This window comes from Ranitomeya variabilis, chromosome 3, assembly GCF_051348905.1.
Source record: "Ranitomeya variabilis isolate aRanVar5 chromosome 3, aRanVar5.hap1, whole genome shotgun sequence".
Taxonomy (NCBI): Eukaryota; Metazoa; Chordata; class Amphibia; order Anura; family Dendrobatidae; genus Ranitomeya; species Ranitomeya variabilis.
The window spans coordinates 249,073,764-249,098,253 of record NC_135234.1 but is presented as its reverse complement, the minus strand read 5'-3'; the positions used below and the strand labels follow the sequence as shown (position 1 = coordinate 249,098,253).

Below are 24,490 nucleotides of genomic sequence, written 5' to 3'. Positions count from 1 at the left end.
TTTGCCTCCTCTTCCGAAACTGGTAAATGTAAAAGCAGCGCGTCGCTTGTGGATGTTCACGGTCAGGGACAAGTCGCTTCCTTGTCCTCCTCAGCAAAAACTACAACAAGAGAGAAGGATGCAGCAGGCGACACAACGGGTCACTCCATGGAGCTCTTTACACATACCGTCCCTGGCTTAGAAAGTGAAACATTTAACAGGCCATGCCCATTACAAGTAGATTCTGACATGGAGTGCACTGATGCACAGCCACAGCCAGAGTACTATGCTGCTCCTTTGACTCAGACCACCACATTGCCCTCTCAGGGTACAGATCCACAATCAGACCCTGATGAGACTATGTTGCCCCGCCACGAACGCTATACCACCGACCGACACAGTGACACAGACGAAGTTGCACACGAGCTCGAAGAGGAGGTAATAGATGACCCAGTTATTGACCCCGATTGGCAGCCATTGGGGGAACAGGGTGCAGGCGGCAGTAGTTCAGAAGCGGAGGTGGAGGAGGGGCCGCAGCAGGCATCAACATCGCAACAGGTTCCATCTGCCGGGCCCGTATCTGGCCCAAAACGCGTGTCAAAGCCAAAACCTGTTGGAGGACAGCGTGGCCATCCGGTTAAAGCTCAGTCTGCAATCCCTGAAAAGGGATCCGAGTCTAGGAAGAGTGCAGTCTGGCATTTTTTTAAACAACATCCAACTGATCAGCGCAAAGTCATCTGTCAAAAATGTTCAACTAGCTTAAGCAGAGGTCAGAATCTGAAAAGTCTAAATACTAGTTGCATGCATAGACACTTAACCACCATGCATTTTCAAGCCTGGACTAACTACCAAACGTCCCTTAAGGTTGTAGCACCCTCGGCCAATGAAGCTAGTCAGCAACGCAACATCCCTTCCGTCACTGTAAGGCCACCATTTTCCGCACCACCGGCAGTATCTGTGCAGGTTTCTTTGCCAGCCAAAAGCAGTCAGGGTCAGGGAATCACCAGTTTAGTAGGAGGAAATATTGCATCTAGGGCACCGGCGGAAACAATACCGTCTCCAACCGTCTCTCAGTCTGCCATGTACACCGGCACACCCGAAAGTTCCACGATCTCCTGCTCTCCAGTCCAGCTCACCCTACATGAGACTCTGGTTAGAAAAAGGAAGTACTTATCCTCGCATCCGCGTACACAGGGTTTTAACGCCCACATAGCTAGACTAATCTCGTTAGAGATGATGCCCTACCGTTTAGTTGAAAGCGAAGCTTTTAAAGCCCTGATGGAGTACGCTGAACCACGATACGAGCTACCTAGTCGACACTTTTTTTCCAGAAAAGCCATCCCAGCCCTGCACCAGCATGTTAAACAGCGCATCGTCCATGCACTTAGGCAATCTGTGAGTACAAAGGTGCACCTGACTACAGATGCATGGACCAGTAGGCATGGCCAGGGACGTTATGTGTCCATCACGGCACACTGGGTGAATGTGGTGGATGCAGGGTCCACAGGCGACATCAATTTAGGGACAGTTGTGCCTAGCCCACGGTCTAGGAAACAGTTGGCTGTAGGCGTTCGCACCCCCTCCTCCTCCTCCTCGTCCTCCTGCAGAAGCTACAGCTCTTCCACAGAACGCAGTCGGCCAACCACTCCATCGGCAGATGACACTGTTGCACACCAGTTGTCCCATTATGGGCCAGCTACTGCCAAGCGTCAGCAGGCTGTATTGGCTATGAAGTGTTTGGGCGACAACAGACACACCGCGGAAGTTCTGTCCGAGTTCTTGCAACAAGAAACGCAGTCGTGGCTGGGCACAGTAGATCTTGAGGCAGGCAAGGTAGTGAGTGATAACGGAAGGAATTTCATGGCTGCCATCTCCCTTTCCCAACTGAAACACATTCCTTGCCTGGCTCACACCTTAAACCTGGTGGTGCAGTGCTTATTGAAAACTTATCCTGGGTTCTCCGACCTGCTCCTCAAAGTGCGTGCACTTTGCTCACATATCCGACGTTCGCCTGTACACGCCAGCCGTATGCAGACCTATCAGCGGTCTTTGAACCTTCCCCAGCATCGCCTAATCATAGACGTTGCAACAAGGTGGAACTCAACACTGCACATGCTTCAGAGACTGTGCGAACAGAGGCGTGCTGTTATTTATTTGTGGGAGGATACACGGGCAGGCAGTAGGATGGCAGACATGGAGTTGTCAGGTGTGCAGTGGTCGAAGATACAAGACATGTGTCAAGTCCTTCAGTGTTTTGAGGAATGCACACGGCTGGTTAGTGCAGACAACGCCGTAATAAGCATGAGCATCCCCCTAATGCGTCTGCTGATGCAAAGTTTGACGCACATAAAGGAGCAGGCGTCTGCACCAGAGGAAGAGGGAAGCCTTGATGACAGTCAGCCATTGTCTGGTCAGGGCAGTGTACAGGACGAGGTAGCGGGCGAAGAGGAGGTGGAGGACGAGGAGGATGATGGGGATGAGTATATTTTTAATGCGGAAACTTTCACGGGGGCACAGGAAATTGGTTGCGTGTCACGGCCGGGTTCTGGTTTTTTGAGGGACACAAGTGACGTAGATTTGCCTGCAACTGCCCCTCAACCAATCACAACCGGAGATTTGACAACTGGAACTTTGGCCCACATGGCGGATTATGCCTTACGTATCCTAAAAAGGGACACACGCATTACGAAAATGATGAACGATGACGATTACTGGTTGGCCTGCCTCCTTGATCCACGCTATAAAGGCAAATTGCAAAATATTATGCCACATGAGAACTTGGAACTAATATTAGCAACCAAACAATCAACTCTTGTTGACCGTTTGCTTCAGGCATTCCCAGCACACAGCGCACGTGATCGTTCTCACACAAGCTCCAGGGGGCAGCAGACTAGGAGTGTTAGGGGTGCACACATCAGAAATGGCGTTGGACAGAGGGGTTTTCTGACCAGGTTGTGGAGTGATTTTGCTATGACCGCAGACAGGACAGGTACTGCTGCATCAATTGAAAGTGACAGGAGACAACATTTGTCCAGTATGGTTACTAACTATTTTTCATCCCTTATCGATGTTCTCCCTCAACCGTCATTCCCATTTGATTACTGGGCCTCCAAATTAGACACCTGGCCAGAATTGGCAGAATATGCATTGCAGGAGCTTGCTTGCCCGGCAGCAAGTGTCCTATCAGAAAGAGTATTCAGTGCTGCAGGTTCAATATTAACCGAAAAAAGGACTCGTCTGGCTACCCAAAATGTTGACGATCTAACATTCATTAAAATGAACCACAACTGGATTTCGAAATCTTTTGCCCCACCTTGCCCGGCCGACACCTAGCTTTCCTATGAAAAGCTCTTGCCTGTGAATTACTTTTCTAATGTCTAATTTGCTGCAGCTGATTGTACAGCATACGACATGTTTACACCTCCCTAAATGGCAAAACTCCCCACACGGGGCCGTGGTATCGCGACTTGGCGCAAGCACCCGTGAGACTGCTGTTTGTCTGAAGAGGTGGGTGTGCTCGCTTTTGGTTGACGGCATTGCTACTGGGTCCCTCATAGTACAATGTAGTGTCTCTGGCGGTGGTGGTGCGCACCCAACGTCAGACACACCGTTGTAACATGAGGGGCCCTGGGGCGGTCCCGCCGGCCTCAAGAGAGTTCCCCCCTACCCCAGCTCAAAATGTGCTCTACCACGTGCAAAATTATGTCGCACAGCTCCACCAATCTTTAGTCTATTCGCTGACATCATTCAATGTCTGGCACTGACAATACAAATTTGTAGACATCTATGATGCAACTTAAAGTAGTCTGTGTCTGTGTCCTATATTGGCACCATTAAATAGTTACTGCCAAATTACTATGTCAGAAACTCAGTAGATGAGCCCACCCCTGTACCTAAGTATGCCACCTTTTTTTTTTGTTTTGGTTGTTTTGCGAGACATTAACATCTATTTATATTTTGGGAGTACTGGGACAGACACTCCTTGCACTACTCCTCCACTCACCACCAAGCTGCCTGTGTATCCATGTAACCGCTGTAAAACTGCCATGAGCCTATTGTTTGTTATTTTAGGCCTTTGATAGCCTGTCTGCGGTCCCTACTTTAAATACTCCTCCACTGACCACCAAGCTGCCTGCCCGTGTATCCATGTAACCGCTGTGAAACTGCCATGAGCCTATTGTTTGTTATGTTAGGCCTTTGATAGCCTGTCTGCGGTCCCTACTTTAAATACTCCTCCACTGACCAGACCACTGCTGCCCGTGTACCCCTGGAACCAATTATAAAGTGCCTACAGCCAGCCCATTTTCTTATGTTAGGCCTTTGAAGCCTGTCTGCGGTCCCTACTTTAAATACTCCTCCACTGACCAGACCACTGCTGCCCGTGTACCCCTGGAACCAATTATAAAGTGCCTACAGCCAGCCCATTTTCTTATGTTAGGCCTTTGAAGCCTGTCTGCGGTCCCTACTTTAAATACTCCTCCACTGACCAGACCACTGCTGCCCGTGTACCCCTGGAACCAATTATAAAGTGCCTACAGCCAGCCCATTTTCTTATGTTAGGCCTTTGAAGCCTGTCTGCGGTCCCTACTTTAAATACTCCTCCACTCACCACCACCAAGCTGCCTGCCCGTGTATCCATGTAACCGCTGTGAAACTGCCATGAGCCTATTGTTTGTTATTTTAGGCCTTTGATAGCCTGTCTGCGGTCCCTACTTTAAATACTCCTCCACTCACCACCAAGCTGCCTGTGTATCCATGTAACCGCTGTAAAACTGCCATGAGCCTATTGTTTGTTATTTTAGGCCTTTGATAGCCTGTCTGCGGTCCCTACTTTAAATACTCCTCCACTCACCACCAAGCTGCCTGCCCGTGTATCCATGTAACCGCTGTGAAACTGCCATGAGCCTATTGTTTGTTATGTTAGGCCTTTGATAGCCTGTCTGCGGTCCCTACTTTAAATACTCCTCCACTGACCAGACCACTGCTGCCCGTGTACCCCTGGAACCAATTATAAAGTGCCTACAGCCAGCCCATTTTCTTATGTTAGGCCTTTGAAGCCTGTCTGCGGTCCCTACTTTAAATACTCCTCCACTGACCAGACCACTGCTGCCCGTGTACCCCTGGAACCAATTATAAAGTGCCTACAGCCAGCCCATTTTCTTATGTTAGGCCTTTGAAGCCTGTCTGCGGTCCCTACTTTAAATACTCCTCCACTGACCAGACCACTGCTGCCCGTGTACCCCTGGAACCAATTATAAAGTGCCTACAGCCAGCCCATTTTCTTATGTTAGGCCTTTGAAGCCTGTCTGCGGTCCCTACTTTAAATACTCCTCCACTGACCAGACCACTGCTGCCCGTGTACCCCTGGAACCAATTATAAAGTGCCTACAGCCAGCCCATTTTCTTATGTTAGGCCTTTGAAGCCTGTCTGCGGTCCCTACTTTAAATACTCCTCCACTCACCACCACCAAGCTGCCTGCCCGTGTATCCATGTAACCGCTGTGAAACTGCCATGAGCCTATTGTTTGTTATTTTAGGCCTTTGATAGCCTGTCTGCGGCCCCTACTTGCAATACTCCTCCACTGACCACAATGCTGCCTGGAGTGCCTGCCTGTGTATCCATGTAACCGATGTAAAACTGCCATGACTGCCTACTGTTTGTTATTTTAGGCCTTTGATAGCCTGTCTGCAGCCCCTACTTGCAATACTCCTCCACTGACCACACCAATGCTGCCCGTGTACCCCTGGAACCTATTTAAAAGTTCATAGAGCCTAGTTATATATTTTATTTACTATTAATAAGGCCATGATGGACTACGCTGTACCACGCTACAAGCTAACCAGTCGACACTTCTTTTGCGAGAAAAGCCATCCCAACCCTCCACCAGCATGTAGAAGACCGCATTGTCCATGCACTCTGGCAATCTGTGAGTACAAAGGTGCACCTGACAACAGACGCATGGACCTGTAGGCATGGCCACGGAAGATTACGTGTCCATTACGGCGCAATGGGTTAATGTGGTGGATGCATGGTCCACAGGGGACAGCCTACTAAGTCTGTCTGCAGTCCCTAATTCAAATTGTCCTCCACTGTCTAAATCGGAACTTCCACCTTCTGGCTTTCGGCCTATAGTATCAGAAATTAAACTGCATTTGGCCTTCAACTTTGGTTAGGGCCTACTAACGGCTTCTGCCCCTCCCTGGTGTTGTCCTCAACTAAATAAAGCTGAGCTTCAACCTTCCGGCTCTCATTATGTGGTTTTAAAAAAAAAAATGGTGGTTAGGGCCTACTAACGGCTTCTGCCCCTCCCTGGTGTTGTCCTCAACTAAATAAAGCTGAGCTTCAACCTTCCGGCTCTCATTAAGTGGTTTTAAAAAAAAAATGGTGGTTAGGGCCTACTAACGGCTTCTGCCCCTCCCTGGTGTTGTCCTCAACTAAATAAAGCTGAGCTTCAACCTTCCGGCTCTCATTAAGTGGTTTTAAAACAAAAATGGTGGTTAGGGCCTACTAACGGCTTCTGCCCCTCCCTGGTGTTGTCCTCAACTAAATAAAGCTGAGCTTCAACCTTCCGGCTCTCATTAAGTGGTTTTAAAACAAAAATGGTGGTTAGGGCCTACTAACGGCTTCTGCCCCTCCCTGGTGTTGTCCTCAACTAAATAAAGCTGAGCTTCAACCTTCCGGCTCTCATTATGTGGTTTTAAAAAAAAAAATGGTGGTTAGGGCCTACTAACGGCTTCTGCCCCTCCCTGGTGTTGTCCTCAACTAAATAAAGCTGAGCTTCAACCTTCCGGCTCTCATTAAGTGGTTTTAAAACAAAAATGGTGGTTAGGGCCTACTAACGGCTTCTGCCCCTCCCTGGTGTTGTCCTCAACTAAATAAAGCTGAGCTTCAACCTTCCGGCTCTCATTATGTGGTTTTAAAAAAAAAAATGGTGGTTAGGGCCTACTAACGGCTTCTGCCCCTCCCTGGTGTTGTCCTCAACTAAATAAAGCTGAGCTTCAACCTTCCGGCTCTCATTATGTGGTTTTAAAAAAAAAAATGGTGGTTAGGGCCTACTAACGGCTTCTGCCCCTCCCTGGTGTTGTCCTCAACTAAATAAAGCTGAGCTTCAACCTTCCGGCTCTCATTAAGTGGTTTTAAAACAAAAATGGTGGTTAGGGCCTACTAACGGCTTCTGCCCCTCCCTGGTGTTGTCCTCAACTAAATAAAGCTGAGCTTCAACCTTCCGGCTCTCATTATGTGGTTTTAAAAAAAAAAATGGTGGTTAGGGCCTACTAACGGCTTCTGCCCCTCCCTGGTGTTGTCCTCAACTAAATAAAGCTGAGCTTCAACCTTCCGGCTCTCATTAAGTGGTTTTAAAACAAAAATGGTGGTTAGGGCCTACTAACGGCTTCTGCCCCTCCCTGGTGTTGTCCTCAACTAAATAAAGCTGAGCTTCAACCTTCCGGCTCTCATTAAGTGGTTTTAAAACAAAAATGGTGGTTAGGGCCTACTAACGGCTTCTGCCCCTCCCTGGTGTTGTCCTCAACTAAATAAAGCTGAGCTTCAACCTTCCGGCTCTCATTAAGTGGTTTTAAAACAAAAATGGTGGTTAGGGCCTACTAACGGCTTCTGCCCCTCCCTGGTGTTGTCCTCAACTAAATAAAGCTGAGCTTCAACCTTCCGGCTCTCATTATGTGGTTTTAAAAAAAAAAATGGTGGTTAGGGCCTACTAACGGCTTCTGCCCCTCCCTGGTGTTGTCCTCAACTAAATAAAGCTGAGCTTCAACCTTCCGGCTCTCATTAAGTGGTTTTAAAACAAAAATGGTGGTTAGGGCCTACTAACGGCTTCTGCCCCTCCCTGGTGTTGTCCTCAACTAAATAAAGCTGAGCTTCAACCTTCCGGCTCTCATTATGTGGTTTTAAAAAAAAAAATGGTGGTTAGGGCCTACTAACGGCTTCTGCCCCTCCCTGGTGTTGTCCTCAACTAAATAAAGCTGAGCTTCAACCTTCCGGCTCTCATTATGTGGTTTTAAAAAAAAAAATGGTGGTTAGGGCCTACTAACGGCTTCTGCCCCTCCCTGGTGTTGTCCTCAACTAAATAAAGCTGAGCTTCAACCTTCCGGCTCTCATTAAGTGGTTTTAAAACAAAAATGGTGGTTAGGGCCTACTAACGGCTTCTGCCCCTCCCTGGTGTTGTCCTCAACTAAATAAAGCTGAGCTTCAACCTTCCGGCTCTCATTATGTGGTTTTAAAAAAAAAATGGTGGTTAGGGCCTACTAACGGCTTCTGCCCCTCCCTGGTGTTGTCCTCAACTAAATAAAGCTGAGCTTCAACCTTCCGGCTCTCATTAAGTGGTTTTAAAACAAAAATGGTGGTTAGGGCCTACTAACGGCTTCTGCCCCTCCCTGGTGTTGTCCTCAACTAAATAAAGCTGAGCTTCAACCTTCCGGCTCTCATTAAGTGGTTTTAAAACAAAAATGGTGGTTAGGGCCTACTAACGGCTTCTGCCCCTCCCTGGTGTTGTCCTCAACTAAATAAAGCTGAGCTTCAACCTTCCGGCTCTCATTAAGTGGTTTTAAAACAAAAATGGTGGTTAGGGCCTACTAACGGCTTCTGCCCCTCCCTGGTGTTGTCCTCAACTAAATAAAGCTGAGCTTCAACCTTCCGGCTCTCATTAAGTGGTTTTAAAACAAAAATGGTGGTTAGGGCCTACTAACGGCTTCTGCCCCTCCCTGGTGTTGTCCTCAACTAAATAAAGCTGAGCTTCAACCTTCCGGCTCTCATTATGTGGTTTTAAAAAAAAAAATGGTGGTTAGGGCCTACTAACGGCTTCTGCCCCTCCCTGGTGTTGTCCTCAACTAAATAAAGCTGAGCTTCAACCTTCCGGCTCTCATTAAGTGGTTTTAAAACAAAAATGGTGGTTAGGGCCTACTAACGGCTTCTGCCCCTCCCTGGTGTTGTCCTCAACTAAATAAAGCTGAGCTTCAACCTTCCGGCTCTCATTATGTGGTTTTAAAAAAAAAAATGGTGGTTAGGGCCTACTAACGGCTTCTGCCCCTCCCTGGTGTTGTCCTCAACTAAATAAAGCTGAGCTTCAACCTTCCGGCTCTCATTATGTGGTTTTAAAAAAAAAAATGGTGGTTAGGGCCTACTAACGGCTTCTGCCCCTCCCTGGTGTTGTCCTCAACTAAATAAAGCTGAGCTTCAACCTTCCGGCTCTCATTAAGTGGTTTTAAAACAAAAATGGTGGTTAGGGCCTACTAACGGCTTCTGCCCCTCCCTGGTGTTGTCCTCAACTAAATAAAGCTGAGCTTCAACCTTCCGGCTCTCATTATGTGGTTTTAAAAAAAAAAATGGTGGTTAGGGCCTACTAACGGCTTCTGCCCCTCCCTGGTGTTGTCCTCAACTAAATAAAGCTGAGCTTCAACCTTCCGGCTCTCATTAAGTGGTTTTAAAACAAAAATGGTGGTTAGGGCCTACTAACGGCTTCTGCCCCTCCCTGGTGTTGTCCTCAACTAAATAAAGCTGAGCTTCAACCTTCCGGCTCTCATTAAGTGGTTTTAAAACAAAAATGGTGGTTAGGGCCTACTAACGGCTTCTGCCCCTCCCTGGTGTTGTCCTCAACTAAATAAAGCTGAGCTTCAACCTTCCGGCTCTCATTAAGTGGTTTTAAAACAAAAATGGTGGTTAGGGCCTACTAACGGCTTCTGCCCCTCCCTGGTGTTGTCCTCAACTAAATAAAGCTGAGCTTCAACCTTCCGGCTCTCATTATGTGGTTTTAAAAAAAAAAATGGTGGTTAGGGCCTACTAACGGCTTCTGCCCCTCCCTGGTGTTGTCCTCAACTAAATAAAGCTGAGCTTCAACCTTCCGGCTCTCATTATGTGGTTTTAAAACAAAAATGGTGGTTAGGGCCTACTAACGGCTTCTGCCCCTCCCTGGTGTTGTCCTCAACTAAATAAAGCTGAGCTTCAACCTTCCGGCTCTCATTATGTGGTTTTAAAAAAAAAAATGGTGGTTAGGGCCTACTAACGGCTTCTGCCCCTCCCTGGTGTTGTCCTCAACTAAATAAAGCTGAGCTTCAACCTTCCGGCTCTCATTATGTGGTTTTAAAAAAAAAAATGGTGGTTAGGGCCTACTAACGGCTTCTGCCCCTCCCTGGTGTTGTCCTCAACTAAATAAAGCTGAGCTTCAACCTTCCGGCTCTCATTAAGTGGTTTTAAAACAAAAATGGTGGTTAGGGCCTACTAACGGCTTCTGCCCCTCCCTGGTGTTGTCCTCAACTAAATAAAGCTGAGCTTCAACCTTCCGGCTCTCATTATGTGGTTTTAAAAAAAAAATGGTGGTTAGGGCCTACTAACGGCTTCTGCCCCTCCCTGGTGTTGTCCTCAACTAAATAAAGCTGAGCTTCAACCTTCCGGCTCTCATTAAGTGGTTTTAAAACAAAAATGGTGGTTAGGGCCTACTAACGGCTTCTGCCCCTCCCTGGTGTTGTCCTCAACTAAATAAAGCTGAGCTTCAACCTTCCGGCTCTCATTAAGTGGTTTTAAAACAAAAATGGTGGTTAGGGCCTACTAACGGCTTCTGCCCCTCCCTGGTGTTGTCCTCAACTAAATAAAGCTGAGCTTCAACCTTCCGGCTCTCATTAAGTGGTTTTAAAACAAAAATGGTGGTTAGGGCCTACTAACGGCTTCTGCCCCTCCCTGGTGTTGTCCTCAACTAAATAAAGCTGAGCTTCAACCTTCCGGCTCTCATTAAGTGGTTTTAAAACAAAAATGGTGGTTAGGGCCTACTAACGGCTTCTGCCCCTCCCTGGTGTTGTCCTCAACTAAATAAAGCTGAGCTTCAACCTTCCGGCTCTCATTATGTGGTTTTAAAAAAAAAAATGGTGGTTAGGGCCTACTAACGGCTTCTGCCCCTCCCTGGTGTTGTCCTCAACTAAATAAAGCTGAGCTTCAACCTTCCGGCTCTCATTAAGTGGTTTTAAAACAAAAATGGTGGTTAGGGCCTACTAACGGCTTCTGCCCCTCCCTGGTGTTGTCCTCAACTAAATAAAGCTGAGCTTCAACCTTCCGGCTCTCATTATGTGGTTTTAAAAAAAAAAATGGTGGTTAGGGCCTACTAACGGCTTCTGCCCCTCCCTGGTGTTGTCCTCAACTAAATAAAGCTGAGCTTCAACCTTCCGGCTCTCATTATGTGGTTTTAAAAAAAAAAATGGTGGTTAGGGCCTACTAACGGCTTCTGCCCCTCCCTGGTGTTGTCCTCAACTAAATAAAGCTGAGCTTCAACCTTCCGGCTCTCATTAAGTGGTTTTAAAAACAAAAATGGTGGTTAGGGCCTACTAACGGCTTCTGCCCCTCCCTGGTGTTGTCCTCAACTAAATAAAGCTGAGCTTCAACCTTCCGGCTCTCATTAAGTGGTTTTAAAACAAAAAATGGTGGTTAGGGCCTACTAACGGCTTCTGCCCCTCCCTGGTGTTGTCCTCAACTAAATAAAGCTGAGCTTCAACCTTCCGGCTCTCATTAAGTGGTTTTAAAACAAAAATGGTGGTTAGGGCCTACTAACGGCTTCTGCCCCTCCCTGGTGTTGTCCTCAACTAAATAAAGCTGAGCTTCAACCTTCCGGCTCTCATTAAGTGGTTTTAAAACAAAAATGGTGGTTAGGGCCTACTAACGGCTTCTGCCCCTCCCTGGTGTTGTCCTCAACTAAATAAAGCTGAGCTTCAACCTTCCGGCTCTCATTAAGTGGTTTTAAAACAAAAATGGTGGTTAGGGCCTACTAACGGCTTCTGCCCCTCCCTGGTGTTGTCCTCAACTAAATAAAGCTGAGCTTCAACCTTCCGGCTTTCATTATGTGGTTTTAAAAAAAAAAATGGTGGTTAGGGCCTACTAACGGCTTCTGCCCCTCCCTGGTGTTGTCCTCAACTAAATAAAGCTGAGCTTCAACCTTCCGGCTCTCATTAAGTGGTTTTAAAACAAAAATGGTGGTTAGGGCCTACTAACGGCTTCTGCCCCTCCCTGGTGTTGTCCTCAACTAAATAAAGCTGAGCTTCAACCTTCCGGCTCTCATTATGTGGTTTTAAAAAAAAAAATGGTGGTTAGGGCCTACTAACGGCTTCTGCCCCTCCCTGGTGTTGTCCTCAACTAAATAAAGCTGAGCTTCAACCTTCCGGCTCTCATTATGTGGTTTTAAAAAAAAAAATGGTGGTTAGGGCCTACTAACGGCTTCTGCCCCTCCCTGGTGTTGTCCTCAACTAAATAAAGCTGAGCTTCAACCTTCCGGCTCTCATTAAGTGGTTTTAAAACAAAAATGGTGGTTAGGGCCTACTAACGGCTTCTGCCCCTCCCTGGTGTTGTCCTCAACTAAATAAAGCTGAGCTTCAACCTTCCGGCTCTCATTATGTGGTTTTAAAAAAAAAAATGGTGGTTAGGGCCTACTAACGGCTTCTGCCCCTCCCTGGTGTTGTCCTCAACTAAATAAAGCTGAGCTTCAACCTTCCGGCTCTCATTAAGTGGTTTTAAAACAAAAATGGTGGTTAGGGCCTACTAACGGCTTCTGCCCCTCCCTGGTGTTGTCCTCAACTAAATAAAGCTGAGCTTCAACCTTCCGGCTCTCATTAAGTGGTTTTAAAACAAAAATGGTGGTTAGGGCCTACTAACGGCTTCTGCCCCTCCCTGGTGTTGTCCTCAACTAAATAAAGCTGAGCTTCAACCTTCCGGCTCTCATTAAGTGGTTTTAAAACAAAAATGGTGGTTAGGGCCTACTAACGGCTTCTGCCCCTCCCTGGTGTTGTCCTCAACTAAATAAAGCTGAGCTTCAACCTTCCGGCTCTCATTATGTGGTTTTAAAACAAAAATGGTGGTTAGGGCCTACTAACGGCTTCTGCCCCTCCCTGGTGTTGTCCTCAACTAAATAAAGCTGAGCTTCAACCTTCCGGCTCTCATTAAGTGGTTTTAAAACAAAAATGGTGGTTAGGGCCTACTAACGGCTTCTGCCCCTCCCTGGTGTTGTCCTCAACTAAATAAAGCTGAGCTTCAACCTTCCGGCTCTCATTATGTGGTTTTAAAAAAAAAAATGGTGGTTAGGGCCTACTAACGGCTTCTGCCCCTCCCTGGTGTTGTCCTCAACTAAATAAAGCTGAGCTTCAACCTTCCGGCTCTCATTATGTGGTTTTAAAAAAAAAAATGGTGGTTAGGGCCTACTAACGGCTTCTGCCCCTCCCTGGTGTTGTCCTCAACTAAATAAAGCTGAGCTTCAACCTTCCGGCTCTCATTAAGTGGTTTTAAAACAAAAATGGTGGTTAGGGCCTACTAACGGCTTCTGCCCCTCCCTGGTGTTGTCCTCAACTAAATAAAGCTGAGCTTCAACCTTCCGGCTCTCATTAAGTGGTTTTAAAACAAAAATGGTGGTTAGGGCCTACTAACGGCTTCTGCCCCTCCCTGGTGTTGTCCTCAACTAAATAAAGCTGAGCTTCAACCTTCCGGCTCTCATTAAGTGGTTTTAAAACAAAAATGGTGGTTAGGGCCTACTAACGGCTTCTGCCCCTCCCTGGTGTTGTCCTCAACTAAATAAAGCTGAGCTTCAACCTTCCGGCTCTCATTAAGTGGTTTTAAAACAAAAATGGTGGTTAGGGCCTACTAACGGCTTCTGCCCCTCCCTGGTGTTGTCCTCAACTAAATAAAGCTGAGCTTCAACCTTCCGGCTCTCATTAAGTGGTTTTAAAACAAAAATGGTGGTTAGGGCCTACTAACGGCTTCTGCCCCTCCCTGGTGTTGTCCTCAACTAAATAAAGCTGAGCTTCAACCTTCCGGCTCTCATTAAGTGGTTTTAAAACAAAAATGGTGGTTAGGGCCTACTAACGGCTTCTGCCCCTCCCTGGTGTTGTCCTCAACTAAATAAAGCTGAGCTTCAACCTTCCGGCTCTCATTATGTGGTTTTAAAAAAAAAATGGTGGTTAGGGCCTACTAACGGCTTCTGCCCCTCCCTGGTGTTGTCCTCAACTAAATAAAGCTGAGCTTCAACCTTCCGGCTCTCATTAAGTGGTTTTAAAACAAAAATGGTGGTTAGGGCCTACTAACGGCTTCTGCCCCTCCCTGGTGTTGTCCTCAACTAAATAAAGCTGAGCTTCAACCTTCCGGCTCTCATTATGTGGTTTTAAAACAAAAAATGGTGGTTAGGGCCTACTAACGGCTTCTGCCCCTCCCTGGTGTTGTCCTCAACTAAATAAAGCTGAGCTTCAACCTTCCGGCTCTCATTAAGTGGTTTTAAAAAAAAAATGGTGGTTAGGGCCTACTAACGGCTTCTGCCCCTCCCTGGTGTTGTCCTCAACTAAATAAAGCTGAGCTTCAACCTTCCGGCTCTCATTAAGTGGTTTTAAAAACAAAAATGGTGGTTAGGGCCTACTAACGGCTTCTGCCCCTCCCTGGTGTTGTCCTCAACTAAATAAAGCTGAGCTTCAACCTTCCGGCTCTCATTAAGTGGTTTTAAAACAAAAATGGTGGTTAGGGCCTACTAACGGCTTCTGCCCCTCCCTGGTGTTGTCCTCAACTAAATAAAGCTGAGCTTCAACCTTCCGGCTCTCATTAAGTGGTTTTAAAACAAAAATGGTGGTTAGGGCCTACTAACGGCTTCTGCCCCTCCCTGGTGTTGTCCTCAACTAAATAAAGCTGAGCTTCAACCTTCCGGCTCTCATTAAGTGGTTTTAAAACAAAAATGGTGGTTAGGGCCTACAACGGCTTCTGCCCCTCCCTGGTGTTGTCCTCAACTAAATAAAGCTGAGCTTCAACCTTCCGGCTCTCATTAAGTGGTTTTAAAACAAAAATGGTGGTTAGGGCCTACTAACGGCTTCTGCCCCTCCCTGGTGTTGTCCTCAACTAAATAAAGCTGAGCTTCAACCTTCCGGCTCTCATTATGTGGTTTTAAAACAAAAAATGGTGGTTAGGGCCTACTAACGGCTTCTGCCCCTCCCTGGTGTTGTCCTCAACTAAATAAAGCTGAGCTTCAACCTTCCGGCTCTCATTAAGTGGTTTTAAAACAAAAATGGTGGTTAGGGCCTACTAACGGCTTCTGCCCCTCCCTGGTGTTGTCCTCAACTAAATAAAGCTGAGCTTCAACCTTCCGGCTCTCATTATGTGGTTTTAAAAAAAAAAATGGTGGTTAGGGCCTACTAACGGCTTCTGCCCCCCCTCCCTGGTGTTGTCCTCAACTAAATAAAGCTGAGCTTCAACCTTCCGGCTCTCATTATGTGGTTTTAAAAAAAAAAATGGTGGTTAGGGCCTACTAACGGCTTCTGCCCCTCCCTGGTGTTGTCCTCAACTAAATAAAGCTGAGCTTCAACCTTCCGGCTCTCATTAAGTGGTTTTAAAACAAAAATGGTGGTTAGGGCCTACTAACGGCTTCTGCCCCTCCCTGGTGTTGTCCTCAACTAAATAAAGCTGAGCTTCAACCTTCCGGCTCTCATTATGTGGTTTTAAAAAAAAAAATGGTGGTTAGGGCCTACTAACGGCTTCTGCCCCTCCCTGGTGTTGTCCTCAACTAAATAAAGCTGAGCTTCAACCTTCCGGCTCTCATTAAGTGGTTTTAAAACAAAAATGGTGGTTAGGGCCTACTAACGGCTTCTGCCCCTCCCTGGTGTTGTCCTCAACTAAATAAAGCTGAGCTTCAACCTTCCGGCTCTCATTAAGTGGTTTTAAAACAAAAATGGTGGTTAGGGCCTACTAACGGCTTCTGCCCCTCCCTGGTGTTGTCCTCAACTAAATAAAGCTGAGCTTCAACCTTCCGGCTCTCATTAAGTGGTTTTAAAACAAAAATGGTGGTTAGGGCCTACTAACGGCTTCTGCCCCTCCCTGGTGTTGTCCTCAACTAAATAAAGCTGAGCTTCAACCTTCCGGCTCTCATTATGTGGTTTTAAAAAAAAAAATGGTGGTTAGGGCCTACTAACGGCTTCTGCCCCTCCCTGGTGTTGTCCTCAACTAAATAAAGCTGAGCTTCAACCTTCCGGCTCTCATTAAGTGGTTTTAAAACAAAAATGGTGGTTAGGGCCTACTAACGGCTTCTGCCCCTCCCTGGTGTTGTCCTCAACTAAATAAAGCTGAGCTTCAACCTTCCGGCTCTCATTATGTGGTTTTAAAAAAAAAATGGTGGTTAGGGCCTACTAACGGCTTCTGCCCCTCCCTGGTGTTGTCCTCAACTAAATAAAGCTGAGCTTCAACCTTCCGGCTCTCATTAAGTGGTTTTAAAACAAAAATGGTGGTTAGGGCCTACTAACGGCTTCTGCCCCTCCCTGGTGTTGTCCTCAACTAAATAAAGCTGAGCTTCAACCTTCCGGCTCTCATTAAGTGGTTTTAAAACAAAAATGGTGGTTAGGGCCTACTAACGGCTTCTGCCCCTCCCTGGTGTTGTCCTCAACTAAATAAAGCTGAGCTTCAACCTTCCGGCTCTCATTAAGTGGTTTTAAAACAAAAATGGTGGTTAGGGCCTACTAACGGCTTCTGCCCCTCCCTGGTGTTGTCCTCAACTAAATAAAGCTGAGCTTCAACCTTCCGGCTCTCATTATGTGGTTTTAAAAAAAAAAATGGTGGTTAGGGCCTACTAACGGCTTCTGCCCCTCCCTGGTGTTGTCCTCAACTAAATAAAGCTGAGCTTCAACCTTCCGGCTCTCATTAAGTGGTTTTAAAACAAAAATGGTGGTTAGGGCCTACTAACGGCTTCTGCCCCTCCCTGGTGTTGTCCTCAACTAAATAAAGCTGAGCTTCAACCTTCCGGCTCTCATTATGTGGTTTTAAAAAAAAAAATGGTGGTTAGGGCCTACTAACGGCTTCTGCCCCTCCCTGGTGTTGTCCTCAACTAAATAAAGCTGAGCTTCAACCTTCCGGCTCTCATTAAGTGGTTTTAAAACAAAAATGGTGGTTAGGGCCTACTAACGGCTTCTGCCCCTCCCTGGTGTTGTCCTCAACTAAATAAAGCTGAGCTTCAACCTTCCGGCTCTCATTATGTGGTTTTAAAAAAAAAAATGGTGGTTAGGGCCTACTAACGGCTTCTGCCCCTCCCTGGTGTTGTCCTCAACTAAATAAAGCTGAGCTTCAACCTTCCGGCTCTCATTAAGTGGTTTTAAAACAAAAATGGTGGTTAGGGCCTACTAACGGCTTCTGCCCCTCCCTGGTGTTGTCCTCAACTAAATAAAGCTGAGCTTCAACCTTCCGGCTCTCATTATGTGGTTTTAAAAAAAAAAATGGTGGTTAGGGCCTACTAACGGCTTCTGCCCCTCCCTGGTGTTGTCCTCAACTAAATAAAGCTGAGCTTCAACCTTCCGGCTCTCATTAAGTGGTTTTAAAAAAAAAATGGTGGTTAGGGCCTACTAACGGCTTCTGCCCCTCCCTGGTGTTGCCCTCAACTAAATAAAGCTGAGCTTCAACCTTCTGCTCCAAATTACCATTTTAAAAAATGCAATAGGCTTTTCCGGCCTACTAAAGGTGTCTGCCACTCCCTGGTGTTGTCCTCAACTGAACAAAGCTGAGCTTCCACATTCTGGCTTTCGCCCTATACTATCAGATATTAAACTGCATTTGGCCTACTAGTGTGGTTAGGCCCTTGAAACAGTGTCAGCTGCTCTTGGGTTTGCTACTCCACTGAACAAAGCAATGCCGCCTGTTTAGTCCTGTTACCAATTTTGAACTGCATGTAGCCTACTTTATTCTTTGGCCCTATATCTGTTTCCTCCTCATCCTGCCCATTGCCCAGCCACTGCTAAATGAGTCTGCTGGTACATTGACCTAGACCACTACATTCCCCTTGTACTCTACACAGCCAGAATCTGTCCCTGCTGAAAGTAAGGTTCCCCTTCCCGCATGTTATACCACCTTACACAGGGACAAAGAGGAAGGTGCAGATGAAAGTGCAGGTTCCTTCATCAGGTGGGGGGGCATACTCGTTGGCGACGTCACTGGCACAGGGCCCCTCAGAGTACGCAAAAGTGTCGCTGCTGGTGGGAGGCGCCCCCGCCATGCAAACACACCGCCGTACTTTGAGGGGCCCTGTGCCAGTGGCAATGCGAACGAGTGGGCCCCCCCCCTGCTTGCTCAGGATCACAGCACTTGCAACTTTTAAATACTTACCTTTCCCTGCAACACCGCCGTGACGTAGTCCGCATTTCCTGGGCCCACGAAAAACTTGAGCCGGCCCTACTCCCCCCACAACTTTTGCCAAATGACCCCCAATTCCCTATGCCCAACTATTATTATAAAGTTAATTAAGATTGACAAGCTTCAGAAACAAGAATGGATGTTTTTGGCATTAAAATGGGCACTGTAGGTGTTTTCCTGGCCTCCACTCACTGCCGACTATGCTTCCCCATTGACTTGCATTGGGTTTCGTGTTTCGGTCGATCCCCGACTTTTAGCGATAATCGGCCGACTGCACTCGACTCGACTCTGGACAAAATCGGGTTTCCCAAAACCCTACTCGATCTTAAAAAAATGAAAGTCGCTCAACCCTAGTGGTGGCTGAAATCTCATCCGATTTGTAGAGAGAGATTTTGGCGGCCCAAACCAGGGTTCCTGGTAGCAAACCTCCAGGTAAATTGTTTGTACCGGAACGGTTCCATCTCAGACTCCAGCAGGAGTTTCACGATTCTGTGTTAAGTGCAGAATGCAATGCATTGCATTGTATAGCTTAACATATATTTATTTTCATTTGGGCAGTTTTTGAAAGGCAGCTATGTATTATATTGTGATTTATACATTGAATTGATTCTTAGCTGCTGAGTATATAATCTCTATATTTTAGTCATAGCTTTTCTACCTGTGGTTATTAATGGGTATGCAGGATAACTTAAACATATGATTTTTTTAGTATATTATTGATGTTGTGAGACAGTGACCGGCGTTATTGTGAATGACCAGTATGTGTCACAGAGGCAGAGGTCCACTGTCTGCAAGCCTGGAATGTTTCTCTGCGACCTGTAGTTCCACGAGCCTTGTTTAGTTTCCCCATAAAGCTTGCCCCATAAGCTGGGCTTGCAGATTAGCCGGAGAGTTGGGCGGGTCTGGTTAACCACCTACTTCCCATCAAAGAGTGTGCCTCATGGAATATAATGAGACCATTGTTTGGTCACATGGTCTTTGTGTTGGACGGTCCTTGAGGAGGACAGATTTTCCTGGAAGAGCATGGAGGAGGTCATGTGCCTACAGAGTCCATGACGGCTATCTCAGTTGGGTCTTCTGTTGGTCTGGAACAGACAGGAACTCCTGTCAGTTATTTTAGCTGTGTGCTTAGGGTCATTGTCTTGTTGGAAGGTGAACCTTCGGCCAAGTGTGAGGTCCAAAGCATTCTGGAAGAGGTTTTCATCCAGGATATCTCTGTACTTGGCTGCATTCATGTTTGCTTCAATGGCAATCGGTCAACCTTTCCCTGCAGCTGAAAAACACCCCCATAGCATGATGCTGCCACCACCATGTTTCACTGTTGGGATTGTATTGGGCAAGTGATGAGCAGTGCATGGTTTTCTCCACACATACCGCTTAGAATTATCACCAAAAGGCCTATCCTCATTTCATCAGACCGGAGAATCTTAATTGTCATAGTCTGGGAGTCCTTCCCGTGTTTTTTAGCAAACTCTATGTGGGCTTTCATATGTCTTGCACTGAGGAGAGGCTTCCATTGGGTCACTCTGCCATAAACACCTGACTGGTGGAGGGCTGCATTGATAGTTGACTTAGTGGAACTTTCTCCCATCTCCATACTGCATCTTTGGAGCTCAGCCACAGTGATCTTGGGGTTCTTCTTTATCTCTCTCACCAAGGCTCTTCTCCCACAATTGCTCAGTTTGGCTGGATGGCCAGGTCTAGGAAGACTTATGGTGGTCCCAGCTTGTTCCATTTTAGGATTTTGGAGGCCACTGTGCTCTTAGGAACCTTGCGTTCTGCAGAAATTCTGTTGTAACCTTGGCCAGATGTGTGCCTTGCCACAAGTCTGTCTCTGAGCTCCTTGGCCAGTTTCATTGACCTCATGATTCTCATTTGGTCTGACACGTACTGTGAGCTGTGAGGTAGGAAATAGACAGCATGTAACTTAAATATGAGTGTCTTTGCAAAGGGTCTGAAGACTTATGACCATGTGATATTTCAGTTTTTTTCTTTTATTAAAGTTGCAAAAATGCCTACACTTCTGTATTTTTCAGTCAAGATGGGGTGCAGAGTGTACATTAATGTGAAAAAGTGTGAACTTTTTTGAATTTACCAAATGGCTGCAATGAAATAAAGAGTGAAAAATTTAAAGGGGTAGGAATACTTTCTGTACCCACTGTATATTACAACTTTTCTTTAGGACATATTAGTAATACCCCCTTACTGGGCATTCTGCTATTATTATTCTAACTCTGCATTTACTTTATATTTTATTACTTGCTTTATCCTGTATGTAACAAAGATTTGCAATTTTCTTAATGGGTCTCTTCGTTCGGCTGTGTGTCATGTTATATGATGTATATTACCTGTGTTCCCCTCTATAAGCTCCATGTCATGATCCAGACCGGGTTTTGAGTCCTGTTTTCCCCCTTGGATGCAAGCTCCACTAGGTGGCAATAGAGTGGAGGGAGGACTGCACACAGCAAGACCAGACCTTCAATGCAGCTGCAAGGCCACCACCAGGTGGCAATTGAATAGTTAAAACAAGTTGGGTCGATTTAAGACTGTAGTGCAGTACAAAAGGAATAAGCAAACACAGAGTCAACAACAAGCCAAATGGGCCAGTTCCAGTCAGGAGCAGATATGCCAAAGACAAGAGACAAAACCACAGGTCAAGTTCCAAGCCAAGTCAAAACCAGAGAGTCAATACACGAAAGGGGAACACAGAGTTGGGACGTTAAGAGGGGAAAAACAGGCACGGGTTCAATAAGCAAGCAGCAGGACAAATCAGGGCAAATGGAGTCACCTACACACACTGTAGGCAGAAACTATAACTGACATGGTCTGCAGGACACAGCGGAGATAAATAGCAAACCTGAGACCAGACTGAGGCTGAGAAAGTTAACCCCTGGCATGACCAGACCGGAAAAGGGGGAAGATAGGACTTAAAACCTGGCCTGGATCATGACATTCCATCTCTATTTTTAGTTGCCTCTGACCTGGTGGGTGGATGCTAGCTGCCATGTCTCCTAAATACAGTACATTTTGACATGAGGGATTGCTGCTCTCATTTCCATATGTAGCATACAACAGAGACAACTTGGAGGACATGCTTAATTGAGGAAAATGGAAAGCGGTTGGCATGTGACTGCAAGTATGCAAGTCACATATGAGAGGTCATGTGGTTAGCGGCGGTAGTGTGAAACACAATAAAATCTTAAAAGTGTATACATTGCATACTGTTAGAATTGCATGTAATACACGCCTTCCCTAGCTTTCTACATGACCTAGAAAACACCTTTAACTCGTATTTTTAAACCAACCTAAGAACGTTTTATGTTCCTGGATAACTTATTTAATAATGATCATGCTGCCTATGATTGGAATCATCAACATAATAATTAGCATTGCAAGGGTTCAGAATTTTGTATCATAAGTTCTTTACATGCTTGTGCATCTTTAGACCGTTAAGCTAATACTATCGCCATTTTACACCATCAAATTCAATTGTAATTATATCCCTTTTTAATATTATCTTTTGCAGGTGCAGATGCTGAATGTTATGGTAAGTTCTTAAATATAGCATGAACCAGTAATGTAAAAATACATTACTAATGAATCCACCTCTCCCTTATCTTTCATTAAACCAATTTTGTCCTTCTAAACTGCCCCTTTGTAAATCATTGACTTCCAGTCATGTGAATGTCGGTTCAGTCCGGACTGTGGTCATGGTCACCATAATTTGAATGATGGGCTGAACTGCTTCTATGTCACATCTCTTTTCGAGGAAGTCCTGCAGCCTCTTGGTGATAATCAGCTTCCCAGGCATGCACATTGAAGTTAGGTGTACGTCCCCAGCTTTATTTTCAATCTTTGAATGCTCTGGATGCTGCTGGCAATCAGATGCTACCTGCATGACATTAGCACGCGGACGTTAGCGCTCATGGCATGCAGGAAGCGTCTGAGTGTCATTGGCTTCGGATCATGCTCAGATCAAAAATGAAGCTGGGAACACAAAGCTTCAAACCGCATGCCTGGGGATCTAGCTGTATGCGCGAAGCAGTTGGGTTTCCTCAAAAAGAGCAGTGACATAGAAGCCGTTCAGCCCATCATTCAAACTAAGGTGCATGTGACTACAGGCCGGAGGAGCGAGACTGAACAGACATCCAGCCCTTCCCACATGACGGGAGGTCCAAATTTTAGATAAAAGGTGCACAAAAAAGTTATTTTTCACTTATATTTTGTGGCATATAGTGTCACAGATATACGATAGGGATGAACATTAGAGGACCTGTCCAGCATTAGGGGCAGTTTATTAGGAAACAAATAAAAAGCATTGAAAGAATTCAATTTTTTTCCCTATATGACCCAACTTGTCGTTTTCTCCTATTTTTCAGCACTTTATGTAATAAAATGAAGGGTGTAATTCAAAACTACAACTCATACTGCAAAAAAAAACAAGTCCTCATATGGCAATGTCTACAGAAAAATAATAAAATAGTCTCACTGGGATAAAGAGGAGGACAAAATGAAAGCATAAAGAAAAATTATCACACAATTCTTGAAGTGGTTATTAATATAATTTTTGATAAATTAGTGGTACATGTCGTGGGTATTTTTTAGACATTGACACAGCTTTGTGACATGTTGGATATCTTATTTCAAATGCTTAATTATGTATAACTATATAAATAATATTTAGCGTATATATTTCAGTACAATATATTAGCTTTTTAAGGGAAAATGAAACTGTTCTCATATGTTTTTCATCATTAATAGTGCATACAACTTTGTAAATCTTGCCATCCTTTCTTTACAGCTGGTGCTGATCCACCTTTGTGCTCCACTTGTGAAGGAGTTTGTGAGACTAATAAAGGATGCATGTGCAAGAATACCGTTCCCTGTGTCCCTGGGTCCTATGAGTGTAAGATGGCCGACGATACCTGTTGTCCAACAGGATTTTACTGGAATTCATCACTGTCTTGTTGCACAGGTAAGATTAGTTGTGTTTTATGTCTCATATATAAAAATGTTCCAAGGGTCATATCAATCATTTTTATACCTGCCCCGGGAAATTGGTAATGAAGGCTAACTCTGACACAAAATAACTTTATTTACTGGTCAGAATGTAAAATCTTTTCATAACTGCTTCATTTCTTTCCTTGGTAGATTCACCACCATGTTATCCACCATGTGCTGGTGATGAAGTCTGTGATACTACTAAAAGTGGTGGACCAACATGTGTGTGCATCAAGCAAATATATGAAAATAGGAGTAAGTTAATTCATTTCTTCAGTATCCAGTATGGTTTATTACCTTTTTTATTATTATTAATTTAGTTGTAATGATTTATACCAAGAAGCCAAAAGCTAACTGGTTAGGGATAAATATTAACTCTAGACTCCGGTGTTCTAATCACAAACAGCCAAATTGGCTGCCATGGCTATTCTAGTAAATAGATGCCGGGGTCCATAATATAGACCTCTTATAAATTCTAATTTTATTGGAAATAGTTTGCTAATTCAAAGAGCACCTCAATTATAAATATCCACAAAATCCTTTCTTTGTAGGCCTATCCACCAGTGATTTTGATTAATAGAAACGGAAAGTAGATTAGGAAGCGCCATTACAATCTTTTAAAGCACCACTCCAGTATTTTTTTTTTATTGCTATTGCTGGACTGATGATATTAAAGGGGTTTTTCCACGAACAAAGTACATTTCAATCAATAGGTCTTGGCATAATAATAATTTCCACAATGGGATGTTTTAAATAAAATGCCCCTCTGCTGGGATAATCTTATAATGTGCCCCTGCTGTGTATTGTGTCATGGTTGTGTCTGACCGTGCAGGGATATGGTCTGATCATGCCACAGCTCCTGAGCAGGTGAGGAAGCAACAGAGTATACAGACAGGGCATCAGGGGATCACAGATGATTCTTTCTTTGAAGTAAAACATTGTTTAACCCCTTAACGACATGCGCCGTACATGTATGGCACAGGTCGTGTCACTCCCTTTGTTGTGGCCTGCGGCACTGAGCCCACATCTTTCCAGGCACGTTTCAGCAGTTCATTGGCTCGGGTCGGAACGCAGCTTTAGTAACCCACGGCAACCTCGATGATGTCACCTCAGTGGTTTTCAGCCTGGACAGGTGCATCTTGTCACCGTCCACGTTGAAAACTGTTTATGCCTATGTGAGGAGGAAGACCAGGCTGCGGGTACCTGAGCTTGTGTAGGGGATGTCAATATATATTGCTCCTTCTTCTTCCCAACCCCTTTTAAATGTGAACAGTGTTTATTATTAACGTGTACATACACAGTGGCACTGCTGCACATAAAGTGTATTGTCACCGTGTACAAGAGTATTGCTACACCTTTAATGCATGCTACTCTGCATATTTGTATATT

At 45.5% G+C, this 24,490-nt stretch overlaps 1 protein-coding gene across 2 annotated transcripts in view; it reads left to right on the top strand.

The window, feature by feature from the left end:
* Positions 1 to 24,490, top strand: part of LOC143815762 (uncharacterized) — a 785,716-nt gene that overhangs the window by 130,495 nt on the left and 630,731 nt on the right. For both annotated transcript variants that reach the window (XM_077295356.1, XM_077295355.1), the window contains exons 2-4: positions 21,627 to 21,647; positions 22,902 to 23,075; positions 23,252 to 23,356. In XM_077295356.1, the coding sequence (XP_077151471.1) occupies positions 21,627 to 21,647; positions 22,902 to 23,075; positions 23,252 to 23,356 (300 nt within the window). The remainder of the gene's footprint in view (positions 1 to 21,626; positions 21,648 to 22,901; positions 23,076 to 23,251; positions 23,357 to 24,490) is intronic.